We start from the raw sequence: 18,111 nt of genomic DNA on the forward strand, positions 1-18,111 counted from the left end.
AACTTTAATAAACCCCCCCCCCCCCGAAAAAAAAATCTGTCGTGGGACTTTAAAAAAAAAACTGTCACTCTCACAACGCAATCGTACGACTCCAAAGTGTGACTTAGCCCTAAATCTGATGCTCAAAACAAAAGATTTATCAATATTATAATATTCAAAAAGCATTATTTGTAAAGATATTAACGAATTTTACATTTCATGTTAATAAAGGGTGGTAATTAAAAGATTTTGTTCGATAAAGTCTAAGCCATTTTTCAATAACAAATGAATCAATTCATTTTTCACCTTTAATTAATATGTACGAGTATATAAACTTTTGCTGCAATATTTAACATATTGATGGATGCTTGGAAATTGTTTTAGAAGAATAATTATATACATAAATAAAACTTCACTTCACTGTATGTTACATCATTAATTACAACAAACATGATCGATAACATGTTAACTGTTTTCAATTTTATAAACTATAAGCAATAACATTTACAGATTTTTAAAAATGGGAGTTAAGCATGTTTGCAGTTTTACACATTTTGGGGTATATTCCCTGAGGTCTTGATCGTTGAAGATATATTTGATGTCACACAAGGGAACTGGTTCTTGTTGTTATTGTTCTTGATTCTGCTAAAACGGCATACGTTTATAATAAATGTTTTATAATCTTTAAACAAGGATAACATTAACGAAAAGCTGATTGCTTCAAATACAATTAAGGGCTTGTTATTCTTAAAGTTTAAAATAAAAACTTCCCCGCAGGAAACTTTTAAACTTGTTACATTACATAAGTTTATAACATATTATGTCGTTTACTGATATAATCATATCATGAAGATGGTCATAATCTACTTCTTGTGGAAATGTTATTCCTTCTGCCTTTTTAAACCTTTAAATGGTTAGCTGATACTATTTTAAGATTAAAACTACATTTAAACTTTGTAAACACTAACAAATCTTGCTTGTGGTGAACATGTCGAATAAAAACATCTGAATTTCTCTGTATGTTTGTTAAAAAAAAATAAAAAAGAAACATATTACGTATCACGTCCATCAAACGACAAATTTATACAACATTTCTGCTTCAATGAGTTTTACGCCAAATGACATCCACGACCAGATATATAAGTGCAGCCACTCTTCAATTGTCCACACGTGCCGTAAGTTTTAATGATAATTTACATATATTATTATATATTTATACATTAAATACTTATAAGAATAAATATTCGGTCTTTATGCAGGTGATGATTGTTTCTTATAAAACTGAAATTATTGTAGCAATTTGAACACTGTCAATACATGGATATATCTATTTAATGTTATAGCTTTTTTGTAGATTTATAAATGCCTTATTCTTGTGTCACCATGACTAATGATTTAACAATTTATATCTATCTTTTTGTCTGTTAGTAGGATTTAGAAGTATGACATCTAAGAAAGTGTGCATTATTGGCGCCGGGCCGTCGGGAATGTCGGCGTTGGTTCAGTTTGCAAAGCTTGATAAAATGCCCGACGTTGTATGCTACGAGAAGCAAAGCACGTGGGGTGGACAGTGGAATTTTACGTGGAGAACAGGTAAGGAAAAGTTTTTACTGATTATAGAAACTATAAACTAAATCCGTAAAAATAGTTTGCGTATTGTTTCCGTCTTCTGAACAGAATTAACACTGATAAGATATTACGATTAAAGGTATGCTATTGTTGTGAACCATTTTATTTACGTTATCATTAATAATAATAGATTTTCCCATATGAATGAACAAGAAAAAAATGAGTAAAATGCAAACTAAAAGAAATAATATCATTTTTGACGCAAAAATAAAAAAAAAATGATGGAGGCACTCTCCAAGTACGTGATCATCGATGAAAAGTATAAAAGGATATTTGTTCTACATAAAAATATAAATGTCTTTACTGGACTTTTCTTTCGAAATCATTATTGTATCATTAAGAATTAAGAACGACAATAACTTAGAGCGAATATTCTTTAAGGTGACATTTTTTTACATAATGTGTCTCAATTTTATAAAAAAAAGTTGTCGTGATATATATAACCTTATAACCGATCGTAAGAGCGGAATATATGCATTAATTAATAAACACGTATAAAACCTTTCAACCGAACATCTTATATCTTAATATGAATGAATACAAAGTTAAAAGAGAGAGAGGGACCATCACGAATCTTTGCACGTTTTATTATTGTTGTATTGTTGCATTATTAAAAGAACTCCGCTGAGATCCAAAAGCCTAAAAGATTGAATTTAAATATATCAACTTACACACTTAAAACAAAAAAAAACTGTAAAAAAATATACTCAGAAATAAATTGAAAATCGTATTTTTGTGATATTCTTATCCCGATTTGAGTAAAAAATCGTTGCAACGCTTTTCCAGGTTTGGTTATTTTTCACAATTAGAAAGGGTTTTCTAGCACCGCCGAAACGGTAGATAATCCTGTCTGATGTGCAAGAATAAATATTCTAGAAAAATGGTGTGAGCGAATGACCTGCAAGTTTGAACACACATTATAATGAAACATATTATTTATATCGAAAAAAAAAATTATTTCCCGTCATGTCAATTTAACATTTGGTTAGCTTCAAAGCACATGAACAAAGTTATGCCTCGAAGTACAAAACTTCATGTCGCATTATTGAAAATGTCAGGCGGATTTTTAGATGAAAACTAAAAAAAATATACTTAATTGATCTATAAATACTACATTTATGTTTATTTGTAATATGTTTTGTTACAATAATTGTCAAAATTTAAGAAACAAAGGCTAACTTTAATTACAGAGAATTTTGTTTCGGATTTTAAATGTACGTTATTATTATAATCATATCTCTCGAAATATTGAACTTATCATCTTTAGACGGTGAAATGTCTACGTGACGAAATTATTAACTAATAACTCTAAATAGAAAATTTTAATGCAGTTTCAAAAAAAGATATAAAATCATGACAAATTGAATGTTTATCAATGTTTTATTCGTTCGGCAATTTATTTGCCTCGAGCTTATCGTTGCATAATGTTCATAGCTAGATCTAAATATGAAGATTGGGTGAAATTCAATAAAAGATAAAGTGTATTTATCATACGAGAGAATGCATGACAAGTAAGGAACACATTTGCTTGCACGAAAATAAGTTTACGATTAAGAAAATAACATTTTATGTTGGTGCTTCAAATAATTGTCCAAAATTAGTATATTATATTTCTGTTTTATCATACGATAAGTACGATAATCCAATCATGCAATCATCGTATGAATGCATTGATTGCTACCGATAATCACGTGCACGTTTTATACGCGTGCACGTGTTGCCCCATTAATACCGCCTTTCAAATAGAAACACGTTGTCCTTGCATTGTCTAATTAAATTCAATTCAATTCAATATTTTATTCGGCAAAAACATATAAATGTTCATCGCCAATATAACATATACACAATGGCGGTACAAATACAAAGAGAAAAGCATGAAGTCATATTAATTAAATCAATCGAATTCTTACAATAACAAAACAAAGAGATACTATATATGATCTATAACATACATAAAATAAATCCAACATTACACAGTCATATCATGCCTGATAGTTTTCGCGCCAGAGATTAGCATTGTAAAACGTATTTTGCAAGTTTATTAATAGTATTTACTTTGTTGGCAATTTAAAAAGAGATTTTGAATTTAAACAAAATTTGGCCAATGACAATAATAACTAGGTAAAATATTAAGTCTAATCTGTCTGTAAAAAGGACATACTAAGAGGAAATGATACTCATTTTCTATACTATTCATATTACATTTCGTGCATATTCTTTGACTTCTATTAATGTTTCTATATCTCCCTTCTTCTATAGCTAAATTATGAGCAGAACACCGGAATCTAGACAAAGCAATTCTATAGCTATCATATTTAACACAACTTAAATATTTTTCTAATTCAAAACTGGATTTAAATAAACAGTAGGTATCAAGTTTAGGAGATTCTTTGAGCTCTGAAAACCATTGCTGTAGATATTGGTCATAAATAGTTCTTATTACTGTTTGAATTTGTAAGTTAGTGATTTCTGTATTATCCATAAATAAGAGTATCCTAAATTATCTAATAATTGTTTAACACTTACAGACCAATTGTTAACTAATATTTCCATGATCATCACGCATATTAAATACTTTAAAAACTAAAGAATTCGGGGTTTTCATAATTCTGAACCAATATTTTATCATTCTGATTTTACGACATATAATCATCGGAACTCGTCCAAATTCACCGTAAATCGCAGAACTGCAGTCTTGTTGACGAACTTTTTAAAACGTTTTTTTAAAAATTTTAAATGAATTTTTTCTATATCGGGTGCCTTATGTAAACCCCAAATTTCACATCCATAATTCAGAATCGAAGTGATCATGGAATCAAAAAAACTTAATTTTGTCTTTTAATGTCTAGTGATACAGTTTCAAATAGTGAATGTTAAGCGAAAACAGAGCTTTCATAGCTTGTCCAGACAATGACTTTTTGCCTGGAAAAAAACTTCCATTAGCAGACAGAGTAACACCTAAATAAGTAAATTAGTAACAATTTTAAGTCTATGATTATCATAAAATATATCAAATATTTCAGGTCTATTAGCCTTTCTTTACATATCATCACTACGGTTTTATCAATATTAAACACTGATACCCCAATTCGCAACAATAAGAATGTAAATTATTTAGAAGTTTTTGTAACCCTTCTTTGGAATAGATATTAACACCGTGTCATCCGCAAAAAAGAAGTAAAAAGAGATGTAATTCGTCCATAGTGAACGAGTCAATAGAGTCGTCATATAAATATTGATACATATCATTTATAAAAAATAAAAACAACAGAGGGGATAATGGTTCGCGCTTGTTTAACGCCCCTTAAAGCTCTCAAAATTATCACTTAGCTGTCCATTTACACGTACACAAGATTTAACACTTTCATATATTTTCTGTAACATATTGACAAACTTTGTGGAAGCTCCATAAGATAATAATTTAAACCAGATTCCGTTCCTGTAAACTACATCAAAGGCTTTTTCTGAAATCGACAAATGCTAAATATAGCTTCTTTTTATCATGCGAAAATAACTTTATCTATGATTGAAGTTAAAAACAAAAATACAGTCAATGGTACTTTTATCTTTTCGAAATCCAAATTGAAAATCACTTAACATATTATTGTCCTCGGCCCATTTTCGGAGTCTTAAATCTAATAAAGTTGAAAAGATTTTGAAAAAATAACTTAATGTTATTTCTCTATAATTATTGACATTATTAAGGTTACCTTTTTTTTTGGGGACAGGAACAATAACACCTTTAGTCCAACTATCTGGGTAAATACAATGAGTAAACATAAAATTAAATTAGTTTACATAATAACGGTGCAATAATATCTTTACACTCAACAAACATCTCGGGATTAAACAATCTATTCCACCGCTTTTACCACTCTTTAACATATTTAGAGCTTTCAATACTTCATCAAGGCTAAACAAAATATCAAGTTGTTCAACATTGATATTAACATCACTGTTTAATAAATTTTCAGCATCATCATTTATAAATTCGTTGTCATCAGAAAAACATTTTTGAAAATGATTGTAAAATTCGTCTTTACTAATATTACTCCCTTTTGGCGTTTTTGATTTAAATTTTTTAATTTTCTTTCCAAAACTTTTGGGGCTGAGTAGAAGCCAAAGTATGTTAATTGTTGTTTTTGGTTGGCCTTAAATGTAGCACGTGCCTTGCGCTTAGCCAATCGATATTTACGACGCTTTTCAATGAGCAGTGCACCGTTACAATTGGTTCTATTGTTTTTATAATGCTTATTTATTGAGCGAAGCTCACGTCTAGCCGTTTCACATTCCTTCGTGTACCAAGGACTCTTAAACTTACGGTTATTTGACCTAGACACATTAAATGACCTTCCAAAAACGCTATAGGCTTTTTCATAAAGAATAGATGAAAAATTTATCTACACCCGTATTAATATCGGTATCATCTGAAATTATGCTATTTTACGATTGACTCAAGATTTGTATATTCATTTTCTATCAAAGATTTATATTCATAGCTTCTATCATCATTCCAAATAATTTTATCAATATTTATTTTGTTTTACATTATTCAATGTTAGATCACTGTTACAACATAGGTTAAGCTGTATAGGTAAATGACTAGAGCAGGTATATAAATCATGTACAATAAAATCACTTATAACGTGGAAAAAAATCTTGCGACATAAGAACGTAATCAATCATGCTATTTCCAGTTGACGACATAAAAGTATAACTACCAACACCTGCATCATCACCAATACGGCCATTCACAATTTTTAAGTCGCTGCTTACACAAATATCTAATATCTTCTTACCAGAGCAATTAATCATTTTATCCATAGAAAATCTATAAGAATATCATTTATGCTAACTTCCGATTCATTTTTATCTAAAGTTGAAATATACTTATCAAAATTATCAGTACATTCTAAAATATCAGACCTTTCACCACATCTAGCATTAAGGTCGCCATTACTGACACTTTTCCATATTCACTATATTTACGAATATAATGTTCAAGTGATTCAAAAAAACCCTACTTCATGTGACATAAAATAACACAGAATTGCTAGGAGGGATATATAAAAAACATATATATAAATCATACTCAAAACCAAAAAATGTTTTATCAAGTTTGACCCATATAAAACCAGTGTTATCACATTCTACAATAGAAATACCGTTATTCAATCGCTCTTTAAATAGTAGGCAAATTCCACCGTGTCCGCGTTTAGATTTAATACTTTCAGGTCTGGGAACATAACAGAATCATATCCTTTCAAAGAAAAAACTTCAACATTCTTTTGCCATGTTTCACTAAGAAAAAATGATATCAAAATTTTGGACCAAGTCTAAAAATCTTCATCATCTACGCAAGAATTTAATCCTCCCACATTTCCATGAAATTATTTTCAAATTGTCACACTTTTCTCTGTCCCCCTATTTAGAACCATATAATTCATTATCAATATAAAGTTTTATCCCCTGACAAGAACGCGCGTTTTCCCTGTTTCCTAGCATCAATCATCACTGGTATAAGTTGCTTCCGGCGGTCTTTCACTTCCGGTGGATACTGATCTGCTACATTGTAATCTGTATGCTGTAATTTAACATGTTTAAGTGACTCTTTAATCAAAGATTTTGATTCTGAATCAAATTTTGCAACGATGGGCCTAGTTTTGCCTGATAATAAATTTCCCCACTCTATGTGCACGTATTATGTTAATCTTAGAACGAGGATCATTAATGCGCAGGATTTTGTCAAGAAAGTGAAACCTTATCAACAAAATTTTCATGATCACTTTTTACGACAGAAGAAAAAACAAAGCTGGTGCACTAATACTACCATGTCCAGCAGGTTCATGGAAATCATCAGACGTCGAGATTGTAGAAGTCTGGTTAGTAGAAGTGTTGTCAGTGAACCCCGTAGAATCCGTCACGGTTGATTGAACACCGCCAAGAGGAGCGGGATTGAACGTAGTACCCCTCGGCAACTCCGAAGAACAGGAGATTATCTCGCATAGAGCGACATTTCAAATCAATAATATTTTCGTTACATGAATCGTTTGCCGACTTTAATTTTTCATTCTCAGCAGTCAGAAATTTGACATCACTACGTAATTGAGAAATATCGCCTTTATTTTCGATAGAACGTGCCGTTACAACACTATCATTACTGTTCGCTTATAAAAGCGTGACTACGTTCAATCTCGTTGAACTTTTGATCAAGGCTGTTTAAGCGTTCCGTTATTTTCTCGACAGTTGATTGAATTTTATTCAATTGGCCAAGTTTAGCGTCCATACTGTCCAAAACGTTGTATAATCCCTGTAAAATGTCCGTATTTAAATTGTTTACATTTTGCTGAGATAATATAGGTGATGTTTGATTTGTTACGAAAGGGGATGATGGATGATATACAGAGGCGGCAGCATAAAAGACTGACCGATACCATATTGACCAACCTGTGCTGGAGAAGCTGCTTGTTGAAGATTTGGAGACTGAAAGTTTTGTTGAGTGTTTGCCGCCATCTTTCTCTTTTTTTCTTTGTTATCGTTTCAACGGAGAAAATATTGTCCTTTTTTACGTTTTCTTGTCATTAGAAAACAATAAAAGTCCGTATTATATATGAAACAGATATAAATTAAGATGCCAATAATGTATTAATTCATTGTAGAGACATTTATATATCCATATATATGTTCTAATCACCGATTTTTCTAACTATCGCAAACATTTGAAAAAATAAGTCCGCCATTTTCGAGCATGCGCACATGATCTTCCAAAGCAATAATGTTAAATATTGATATAGTATTTGTTCATATAGATATTTTTATGCATACTATTTTTTGTTTATCTCTTAATTTCGAATATGTTATTTTCATACAGATCTTATATTCGTATAGTTCATCATACGGTCATCTTAAATATTTTCGTATTATTAATCTTATTATGAAATATGTATATATATTATTTTCGTGTGCATTATATTTTCATATAGTTAATTTTTTCATACATGTACTATTTTAGTATAGACCTTATTTTCGTATCATTCATGTCTCCATATACGTCTTATTTTAGGGGGTACAGAGATTTATTTTCATACCTGCATTATTTTTATATATCGTAGATTTTATTTTCGTACAGATCTTACCGACCGAAATTATTTTCGTTCTGATTTTTTATTCACCACAAACTTTAATTGTCTTATAAAAGAAAATTTGATTCTTATAATGTTATTTACACAAATAACTATTAAAAAAAACAACATTTTAATATAAGGTATGAACCATGTAAATTTTGTTTTTGTAGTGGCCATCTTAGGTTATTTTCGCGTGCGTTATTTCTATACTATTTTGGGTATGCATAAACGTCTAATATTTCATTACAAAAAATATCATTCTTTAAAATATTAGTCATACAAATCTTTAAATAACTAAATAAATACGTTTTTGATATACTGTTAATATTAAAATAAATCTTACTTTCATAGCCCCGATCTTATTCGGCGAAAATAGCTTATTTTCGGTATTTTTTAATATTATGATTTATTCTCACAAAAGTTTGCCATTTCAACATATTAACAGGAATTTCAAAATACCGCTAATTGACAAACTGTTTCTGTGGAATATAGCTCATGACAGAAGAATTATTAATCATTCTCATAAAAAGTTGCCATCTCAACTAATTAAGGGAATTGTCAATCATTAATTGTCCATCTTTTTCCTATTATGAAATTCAGCTCTCGACGAATACGGAGAACCATGTCATAGCAGTATGTACAAAGACCTCTGGATAAATGCGCCAAAAGAAATCAGCCTCGAATATCCGGACTACACGTTTGAGAACCATTTTCGTAAACCGATATCCTCCTACCCTCCGGTCTCAGTTGTAAGAGATTATATGGAAGGTAAATATACATTTTTTCATTTTCTAAGTTGAATAACTAAATTTGTATGCCATAAAAATTTTTTTTTCTTTTTATGTTTACTGTGAGCTGAAAAATGAAATCATTGTGAACCTATAACAGCACATTTATCTGTCGGACGTCATATATTTTAGCTCACTCGAGCACTAGATGCTAAGGGTAAGCTATTGTCATCACTCGCCGTCTGTCAGATCGTCCGTCCGTTCGTCCACATTTCTTTAAACAACATAATCTCCTTTACCGCAAGGTCAATAACATCAAACTTTCTAGGATTGATCCTTTGGTAATATTTTAAAGTTGTTAAAAACCATTACATGCATTTCTGAAGCTATAAATGCTATAGCTTAGATATTTGACAGTAGACCTCTACCATGTTTGTTCAAATAAAAGCCACTGGGTAAAAATTGGCTCCACCCATAGGGGTCATGAGGTTTTCCTATATGTTTATAGTAAATTCTTTAAAAACTATCTCCTCCTAAGATAAGACTATAAATATTTGACATGAAAACTCATTGATAGGAAAACACTGAGGTCAAAAATCGCACTGACTTGGTGGTCATGGATTTCCATTATATGTATATTGTGAAGTTTTTAAAACAATCTCCTTTTAAACCATAAAGCCTGAAGCTTAGATATTTGGCATGGCATGAGTAAAAAAGGCCCTGTCCTTGGTGTCATTAGTATACCTAATGTGAATACATCGAAATCTTTCAAATCATCTCTGATGACTGAGATAAATGGCATGAAACATCATCCAGTGGACTTCTTCCAAGCTTGTTCAAATAATAACCCTGCGGTTGAAATTAGCCCTGCCCAATGGGGTCATGCGTTTTCTGTATATTTTTATAGTATAGTCTTTAAAATCATCTCCTTTGAACAATTAAGTCTAGCTTAGATATATGGGATGAAACAATGTGTAGAAGACTAGATGAACTCTACAGAAATGATAATTTGGCGGTCCTTTACCAAATTGCTCAAATACTTTTAGTATGCTAACAAGATGGCGGCCAGATTTAAAATCGAAATAAGCTTACAGGAACAACCCTCTTCAACCATGCTTCATATTAATTAATGAACCTCTGCATGAATGCTCTTCAGGTGGTCGTTGACAACAATGGTTGCTTGAATGGTTTCATGCTTAATCCAAAAAATATATTAATTTACATCTTCTCTATCCCTTAGATGATTTTAATGAAAAAGACTTATAAGAAATGCGCAGGTAATTAAATCTTGTCCCTGCAGACTATATCGTCTGGATATAACAAATAATATGCTATTAATTTTAGATTAAAATTCGATTTTAAAATGTTTCAAAGTTCATGAGCCATCAATATGATATTATTTTCTAATCATTAAAGCAACCTTTTTAACTGATTAACCGATACGCTCATCTATTCTCAAACCTTTTATTTATTAATGTATATTGCAACTCTTCTCATGTGAACAATTATAAATGTATTTTTCTATTGCTTTTGTTTTGAAAACAGGTCACTGGAAGAACGCAGGAAAGCATGATCTTAAAAGATATGTAAGATTCAACACTGTTGTCAGACATGTTCGTTTCCAAGACGACAAAGATAATTTTCTTGTCATAACTGAAAATCTAAAGACACGAAAGAGCAATGAAGAAGAGTTTACACACGTGATTGTCTGTAACGGTATCTTTAATGTTCCGAACATGCCTTATTTCACCGGATTCGAAGATTTTAGTGGTCGCATACTGCATTCACATGATTTCAAAGAGGCTAATGAATTTAGAGGACAAAGGATTCTGGTCATAGGGTCAAGCTATTCAGCTGAAGATGTGGCAATCCACTGTTTGAAATTTGGAGCAAAGCATATTATCATATCTTACAGAAGTAAACCTACTGGTCTTAAATGGTTGCCAGGTATCGAAGAACGTCCATTGGTGAAGAACTTCAAAAAGAAACAGGCGTTTTTCAAAGATGACACACAAGCAGAAGTTGATGTAGTAATTTGTTGTACTGGGTACAAGAATTGCTTTCCATTTTTGGAAAGCCGGTTGAGAGTAGACGAGGAGACATCCTTCTATCCTGAAGGACTTTACAAATCGTCGCTTTTCCTGAAGGCTGGAAACAGTAAATTGTTTTATATAGGTGCCCAAGAACAATTGTACACATTCTCGCTTTTCGAGAATATAGCCATTTGGGTATGCAGGTAGATGTATAAAATCTTCTGATATATTTGCATGATGTATTATAGAATTTCTAAATTGTTTCAGCATTTCTTCCATTAGAATAACGATTGCACTTGATTTATTTGGGCAAAATTTATCGAATATTCTTATTATATTGTTATACAAATATCATAAGTCAAATGAGGTTTTAAAGATATATATGTCAGCATTGCTACAGACACTATTTACTTACTAAAAGTAAAAATGTACTTCATTCGTGGAACAATCATTTACTTTTTTCATTTAAAGATACGCTTACAAGATTAAATTACGCATACATTTTTATTTAAAAACAGAATGTTATCATAAAAAAGTCAGTTTGTCTTTATTTGCAGATACATAATGGAAACGCTTCCTGGTGAGCCGGTATCACAAACAGACATGGAGAAAGACTCTAAAGAGATGCATGCCCGGGCGTCCATGCTGTCATCCCATTATGATGTCTTAGAGTTCCAGACAGAAATTATGAAAGACCTCGCTTCTCGCACAGGACTAACAGTGGACTTTGAGAAGGCTGTCGAGTATGTGAAATTATGGTTTCAACACCGTGAAGAAGGAATTGAGGATTACCGAAGCCATCGGTTTAGGTCAATGTACACGGGGACACTGTCACCTAAAAAATTTCCCCCTTTTTGAAAGCATTTATGACGTCTGGAAAAACTTTTTTTAAAAAAAAATTAAAATTTATTTATTTGGAAATCTAAAAAAAATGATTATGAAGCCCTTTTTTGTTAAAAACAGCAAAAAAAATAGCATTAACATGTAAATGATTTCCCCATATTATATAATTTTAACCCATATTTAAAAAAAAGCAATATGTTTTATATAAGTTCTTATTTCCTATTATTTAGATAATATATAGTTCACTGCTTGTCATGTGTTTGGTATTCATATTGAATATGCATGTACTAATTTTCTATCTTGTGTGTATGTCTCTACAAATAAAAACATTATACATAAAGTTTGTTACAATATTCGCACTTGCAGAGAAAAAAGACTAAACATTTGTATATATTAAGTAAATTTTAAAGAAAGAAAACAAAGAGAAGAAAACACAAAAAGAAGTATATACATTACCACTTAATTGAAGACAACTGTGTCCAACAATTAATTTTGCATTAGCTTTTCAATGATGCCAACATATTTTATATATATTTAGCTTGACGTTCACTTTCTTTTGTCCAGAAAGTATATATGACATTTAGATATTTATCCTTTTTTTGGATAAATATTTGAAATTACGCTTGTCTGGCCCAATAATCAGCTAGGATTGATCTTACCACTCAAAAATACTTCACATGGAATGAAGATGCATGTACTTCACAATATGTTTCATATATGTATATAAAAATATCCTAATTTTGAATTGATAGTCTTGAGATTATTTAGTTTAAAGAGTTATTGCAAACAAATATTGAAATAAACATCGTTAACCAGTTTGCGAAAGCGAAATGAAACATTGTAAAGTAATGAAACACGTTTAAAAAATGAAGAAGCGTTTAGACATTTGCGTAAACTTTCTTTAAACTGCATGCCTTCAGATCAGCCAAAAAAAAAAAAAAAAAAAAAAAAAAACATAAACTTGAGAAACATTTACAGAGATTTTAATAAAAGTTAAAAGATTCAAGTAATAATTTAAAAGTTATGTGCTTTTAAATTCATAAATTTGTAAAACATATTTACCAAGTGCTGGTTAACTGATGATTGAAAGCTTACATTTGGTAACGTAATGTTTTACTCTACATAATTATGTATGCTTTTTGTCGAAAGTCGCTTTAAACAAACTGAAAATGAACATTGAAATATACAATGAAAAATAAGCACACAGGAAAATACATGCGAAAAGAAGCAAGTTTTAGATAAGTATATACAAATGTCTAAACACCAAACTTCAAGTACGCCTCAATGCTATCATCGTAATTCTCCATAAACGGTGTTTGCTTTGGCGCCATTATTCCACTGTGGATATTTGCATAACACATATCTCTGTAATTCGCAAGGCCTGTATCTTTTTCTTTTCTATCTTGGATCCATCCTCGGAAATATGGCACAGTTTTCATGATATCTTTTGTATATCCTCCGAGATTAGCTAAATGGTCAACAAGGTCAGACTGAACTTCAAGCATATCATTTTCACTTCTAATTGCTTCGCATCGCGAGTGCCAATCTTTAGCATCAGTTTCCATCTCTTCTTTAGACCTTGGCTCTTCTTCAAGCTGACCCATTATATATCTGAAATAAACCACATTCATCTTTTGATAGAATTAACAGGGATGTTTAGAAGTTCAAACTAACAAATCCGTATTTATGATACAACTGTTTTGACTGATTAGCTAGTATCATCTTCATTGTACACTTATGTATTAAGATTAAAGTGAAAGCAAACTATATCGTGTAAGGATTGAAAAAAAACAACTTACTTAACAGTCCAATTTGTAAGGACTTCAAAAAGATGAAATGAGTAAAACTGATCTTGTACTCCAACGTAGAACAATTTATTGTTTCCAGCTTTAATGTACAAAGCAGCCTTGTATAATCCTGCCGGGTAAAAATGCGTTTTCTCATCTATCCGAAATCTACTTTCAAGGAAAGGAAAGTGATTAATGTAACCTGTACAGAATATGACAGCATCAATATCAGCAAATGTTTTGTCAATGAAATGGACTTTTGTTGTATCAAACCTATCAACCTGCGGTCTTTCTTCGATGCCATCTGGCATAAAACATGTGGAACTTTTTGGGTTAGTTCTGTGAGATAAAATAACCCGTTCTGTATTATATTTAAGCAACTGAAGAGCAAGATCCTCACCAGAATATCCAGCTCCTATGAGCAGAACTCTTTTACCTGTAAACTCTCGCGCATCGCGGAAATCATGGGCGTGTAGAATACGACCGTGAAACTCACCAATACCTTTGATTTCTGGTGTATTTGGAGTGTTGAAAATTCCAGTTGCAACGACAACATGTGAAAATATTTCTTCTCTTGTCTCGCCAGTGTTATGGTCATTTACTGTGACGATAAAATTGTTCTCATCATCATTAAATTTAACATATCTCACTGCAGTGTTAAATTCGATAAACTTCTTTAGATTTGTGCATGCACCTTTTGTCCAGTGACCTGTCAGAAATAAAGAAATTTATATCTACATTCATAATGACATCCGAACGACGCAATGCTAAATTGTAATAAAATCGCATACTGATATATACTGATTTCTCTTTTAGCCGAGCGGTTTAAATGTCAGATCTTACGTTAATAGCACTAATACAACATAAACATCCTCAAAGTGTGTTATCATTACTGACCTTCCAAATAGTCCCTCATGGCACTCCTAGGCATGTATGAAGGCGTTGTTTTACCAAAATGTGTTTCAAATGTATAATCCGGAAATTCCATCATCTCCTTTATTGTATTGCTCCATAGGTTCTTATACATTCCATTTGGACAAGGTTCTCCGTGCTCATCTATTCCTGATATGATATATATATATAATGAAGAACAAGCACGCACCGGTTTGTTTGTTTGTTTGTTTTGGGTTTTACGTCACATCGACACTGTATAGGTCATATCGCGACGTTCCAGCTTTATTGGTGGAGGAAGACCTCAGGTGCCCTTTCGTGCATTATTTCAGGCACGAACAGGCACCTGAGTAGAACCACCGACGTTCCGTAAGCTAGCTGGATAGCTTCCTCACATGAAAGAATTCAAAGTCCCTGTCGGGATTCGAACCCACAGCGGTGAGGGGCAAGTGATTCGAAGTCAACGACCTTAACCACTTGGCCACGGACGCCCCCCAAGCACGCACAAGTAACATTGTATTTATTTAGAGTTGAAGTTTGATTATGTGTGTATATAAAAGTTAGTACAAATTATTAAATGTACTGCGTTTTGTTCTTTATGACATATTTCATAATATATAAATATCTAGGAAAAAATGAAAAACCATATGATAAATACGATATAATATTATTGTAATTTAAAATTTTGTCGTGACGTCATTTGCGTTATACACATACACAAAAAGCGTTAAACCGCGCTAATGTAAGCGTTAATCTATAAGCGCGTCAACGATAAATAACTCTTTTTTATTATAAACTTATAAATATTCTTCCTAACATACACGCAAATCTTGAAACGCAAATATGTTTCAACGGAAAGAAAATTCCGTATTATGTTAGTTACAAATACGGTTCCATATATGGAAGTGCCGGGCTATTTTTGACGCTGGCTCCGACCTTAGCTGTGTATAACGTAGCATTTGGACACGGGAACGAACCAAAATTAAAAAAGGCGTGGCCGGTTTTTCAAATATTACGTATTCATCCGCCAGTCATAAATTTATTTCTTGACAGCTACTTTTCATTTTCTAAGATTTCTTATAGAAGTGAAATATAATGAAAATCATTTTACTTCAACCGAAAAGGTATATAATAAATAGCTTTCTGAGGCTATGCATTTAACTACTCGCAATATTGGAAAATTGATATTTCACTCGACCATCGCACGCGAGATATAAATTGTCCACGCTGCTCGTACCAAAATACAAAGTTTCAGAAAGCTACTACATCATGATATTCCTTATTTACCTGTAAACCGTTCTTATTTGTTTCAAATATATGATAAAAAGATTATATAATCCTGTAGATGCAATACCTAATTTATTGAACTTATTGACAAAAATATATTATGCTGGTATAACATAATTGAACTTGTTTAATCATTTTCACTATTCACACTGTACCTGTTCTCCAAGAGAAATTCCATAATCCTCCCCAAGTTCGCTGTTTCTCATAACAAACGACATCAGGCATTTGTTTTAATTTTGAAAAATGAAACAATGTTGCCATTCCGCAAGGTCCAGCACCAATTATACAGATCTTTTTATCCATATTTCACTTTCAATGTTTGTGTCGCCGATTGTAAAAGCTGTTTAAACTCAGTTATTTAAGCTCGTTTGTTTGACAGTGCATATCATATGCATTAAAGTTGGCCTAATTTGTAGGCTGTGGAGTGTTATCGCATCTTCTCTATTTCACATATGCACCGTTGTTTATGTAATACATACAATACATTCGTCTGTTTAAAATATTCTATCGATTAAGCGTTACCAGACCTTAAATTCAAAACTTTAAATTTCTAAACCAAGTACATTATGTTAATGATGTTGGTAACTGACATGCTATAAATGTAAGTACAAAATATCCCGTCAGTAACACATATAACACAAAAAAGTCAGAATTATCTTACTAGAAAGATTGGAAATGACTAATGAGTGAAAATTAACTATGACTTTCTTTTATCCCCCAAAGTTTAGTATTATACACTAACTACCGTCTTTATAACTATGTACCTGTAGAAAGAAAGCATCAAACAACAAAAAAATGTGCTAATTCGTGTAAAGAAACATATGTATAACTTCTGATACCCATGTATGGAGGGTGATTTATGCCAAACTTATATCTTGCTTTCTTACGTTACATCGTGCTTTCTAACTTGTACATCGTGCTTTCTAACTTGTACATTATGCATTCTGACATATACATCTTGCATTCTGACTTTTACATGTTGCTTTCTTACATGCACATTATGCTTTCTGCTGTGTGCGACTTGCTTAATTTTATGTTGACGTCGTTTTTTAACGATCAATTATTATTCTTTTGTTGATCTGGTATATTAATTCAATAAATTAACCTGCAACTGTTTGTATTTGGGTCTATTTACTCAGCTTGAATGACGAATGTCATAAGGCCGAAAGCCGAATGCAGCAAGCATAATACAACGCGACATCTGGTGTAATAATATGTGACACCCAAATTATGCTAACAGGTGGCGCTACAGTTATATTCTCGGTAAAGTCCGTATTGCAAATGGAAATTTTAAAACAAAGGGACGTAACTTGGTAAATTGAATCCGAACCGCAATACGGACTTTACCGAGAATATAACTGTAGCGCCACCTGTTACCATAATTTGGGTGTCACATATTATTACACCAGATGTCGCGTTGTATTATGCTTGCTGCATTCGGCTTTCGGCTATGCGCATTCTACCTTATGACATTCGTCATTCAAGCTGTGTAAATAGACCCAAATACAAACAGTTGCAGGTTAATTTATTGAATAAACATACCAGATCAACAAAAGAATATAAATAATTGATCGTTAAAAAACGACATCAACATAAAATTAAGCAAGTCGCACACAGCAGAAAGCATAATGTGCATGTAAGAAAGCAACATGTAAAAGTCAGAATGCAAGATGTATATGTCAGAATGCATAATGTACAAATAAGAAAGCACGATGTACAAGTTAGAAAGCACGATGTAACGTAAGAAAGCAATATGTAATTTTGGCATAAATCACCCTCCATACCCATGGAAGTTTACGCTACTGACAAT

The 18,111-nt window shown here is 31.8% G+C and overlaps 2 protein-coding genes across 2 annotated transcripts; one reads left to right on the top strand and one right to left on the bottom strand.

Annotated features, from left to right (window-relative positions):
* Positions 1 to 1,066: 1,066 nt before the first annotated feature.
* On the top strand, positions 1,067 to 12,351 carry LOC132759256 (trimethylamine monooxygenase-like). The gene is made up of 5 exons (XM_060750998.1): positions 1,067 to 1,154; positions 1,408 to 1,572; positions 9,333 to 9,500; positions 11,006 to 11,696; positions 12,051 to 12,351. The coding sequence occupies exons 1-5, from the start codon at positions 1,082 to 1,084 to the stop codon at positions 12,349 to 12,351; spliced, it is 1,398 nt and encodes a 465-aa protein (XP_060606981.1). The 5' UTR covers positions 1,067 to 1,081.
* A 157-nt stretch (positions 12,352 to 12,508) lies between these two features.
* Positions 12,509 to 16,758, bottom strand: LOC132759247 (trimethylamine monooxygenase-like). Its single transcript, XM_060750988.1, has 4 exons — positions 16,457 to 16,758; positions 15,021 to 15,185; positions 14,136 to 14,832; positions 12,509 to 13,947 (listed from the first exon to the last, which is right to left on the bottom strand). Exons 1-4 carry the CDS (start codon positions 16,602 to 16,604, stop codon positions 13,593 to 13,595), a joined length of 1,365 nt encoding a protein of 454 aa, XP_060606971.1. The 5' UTR covers positions 16,605 to 16,758; the 3' UTR covers positions 12,509 to 13,592.
* Between the last annotated feature and the right edge of the window lie 1,353 nt (positions 16,759 to 18,111).

This window comes from Ruditapes philippinarum, unplaced genomic scaffold (assembly GCF_026571515.1).
Source record: "Ruditapes philippinarum isolate M1 unplaced genomic scaffold, ASM2657151v2 ctg865_1_1_1_1, whole genome shotgun sequence".
Lineage (NCBI taxonomy): Eukaryota > Metazoa > Mollusca > Bivalvia > Venerida > Veneridae > Ruditapes > Ruditapes philippinarum.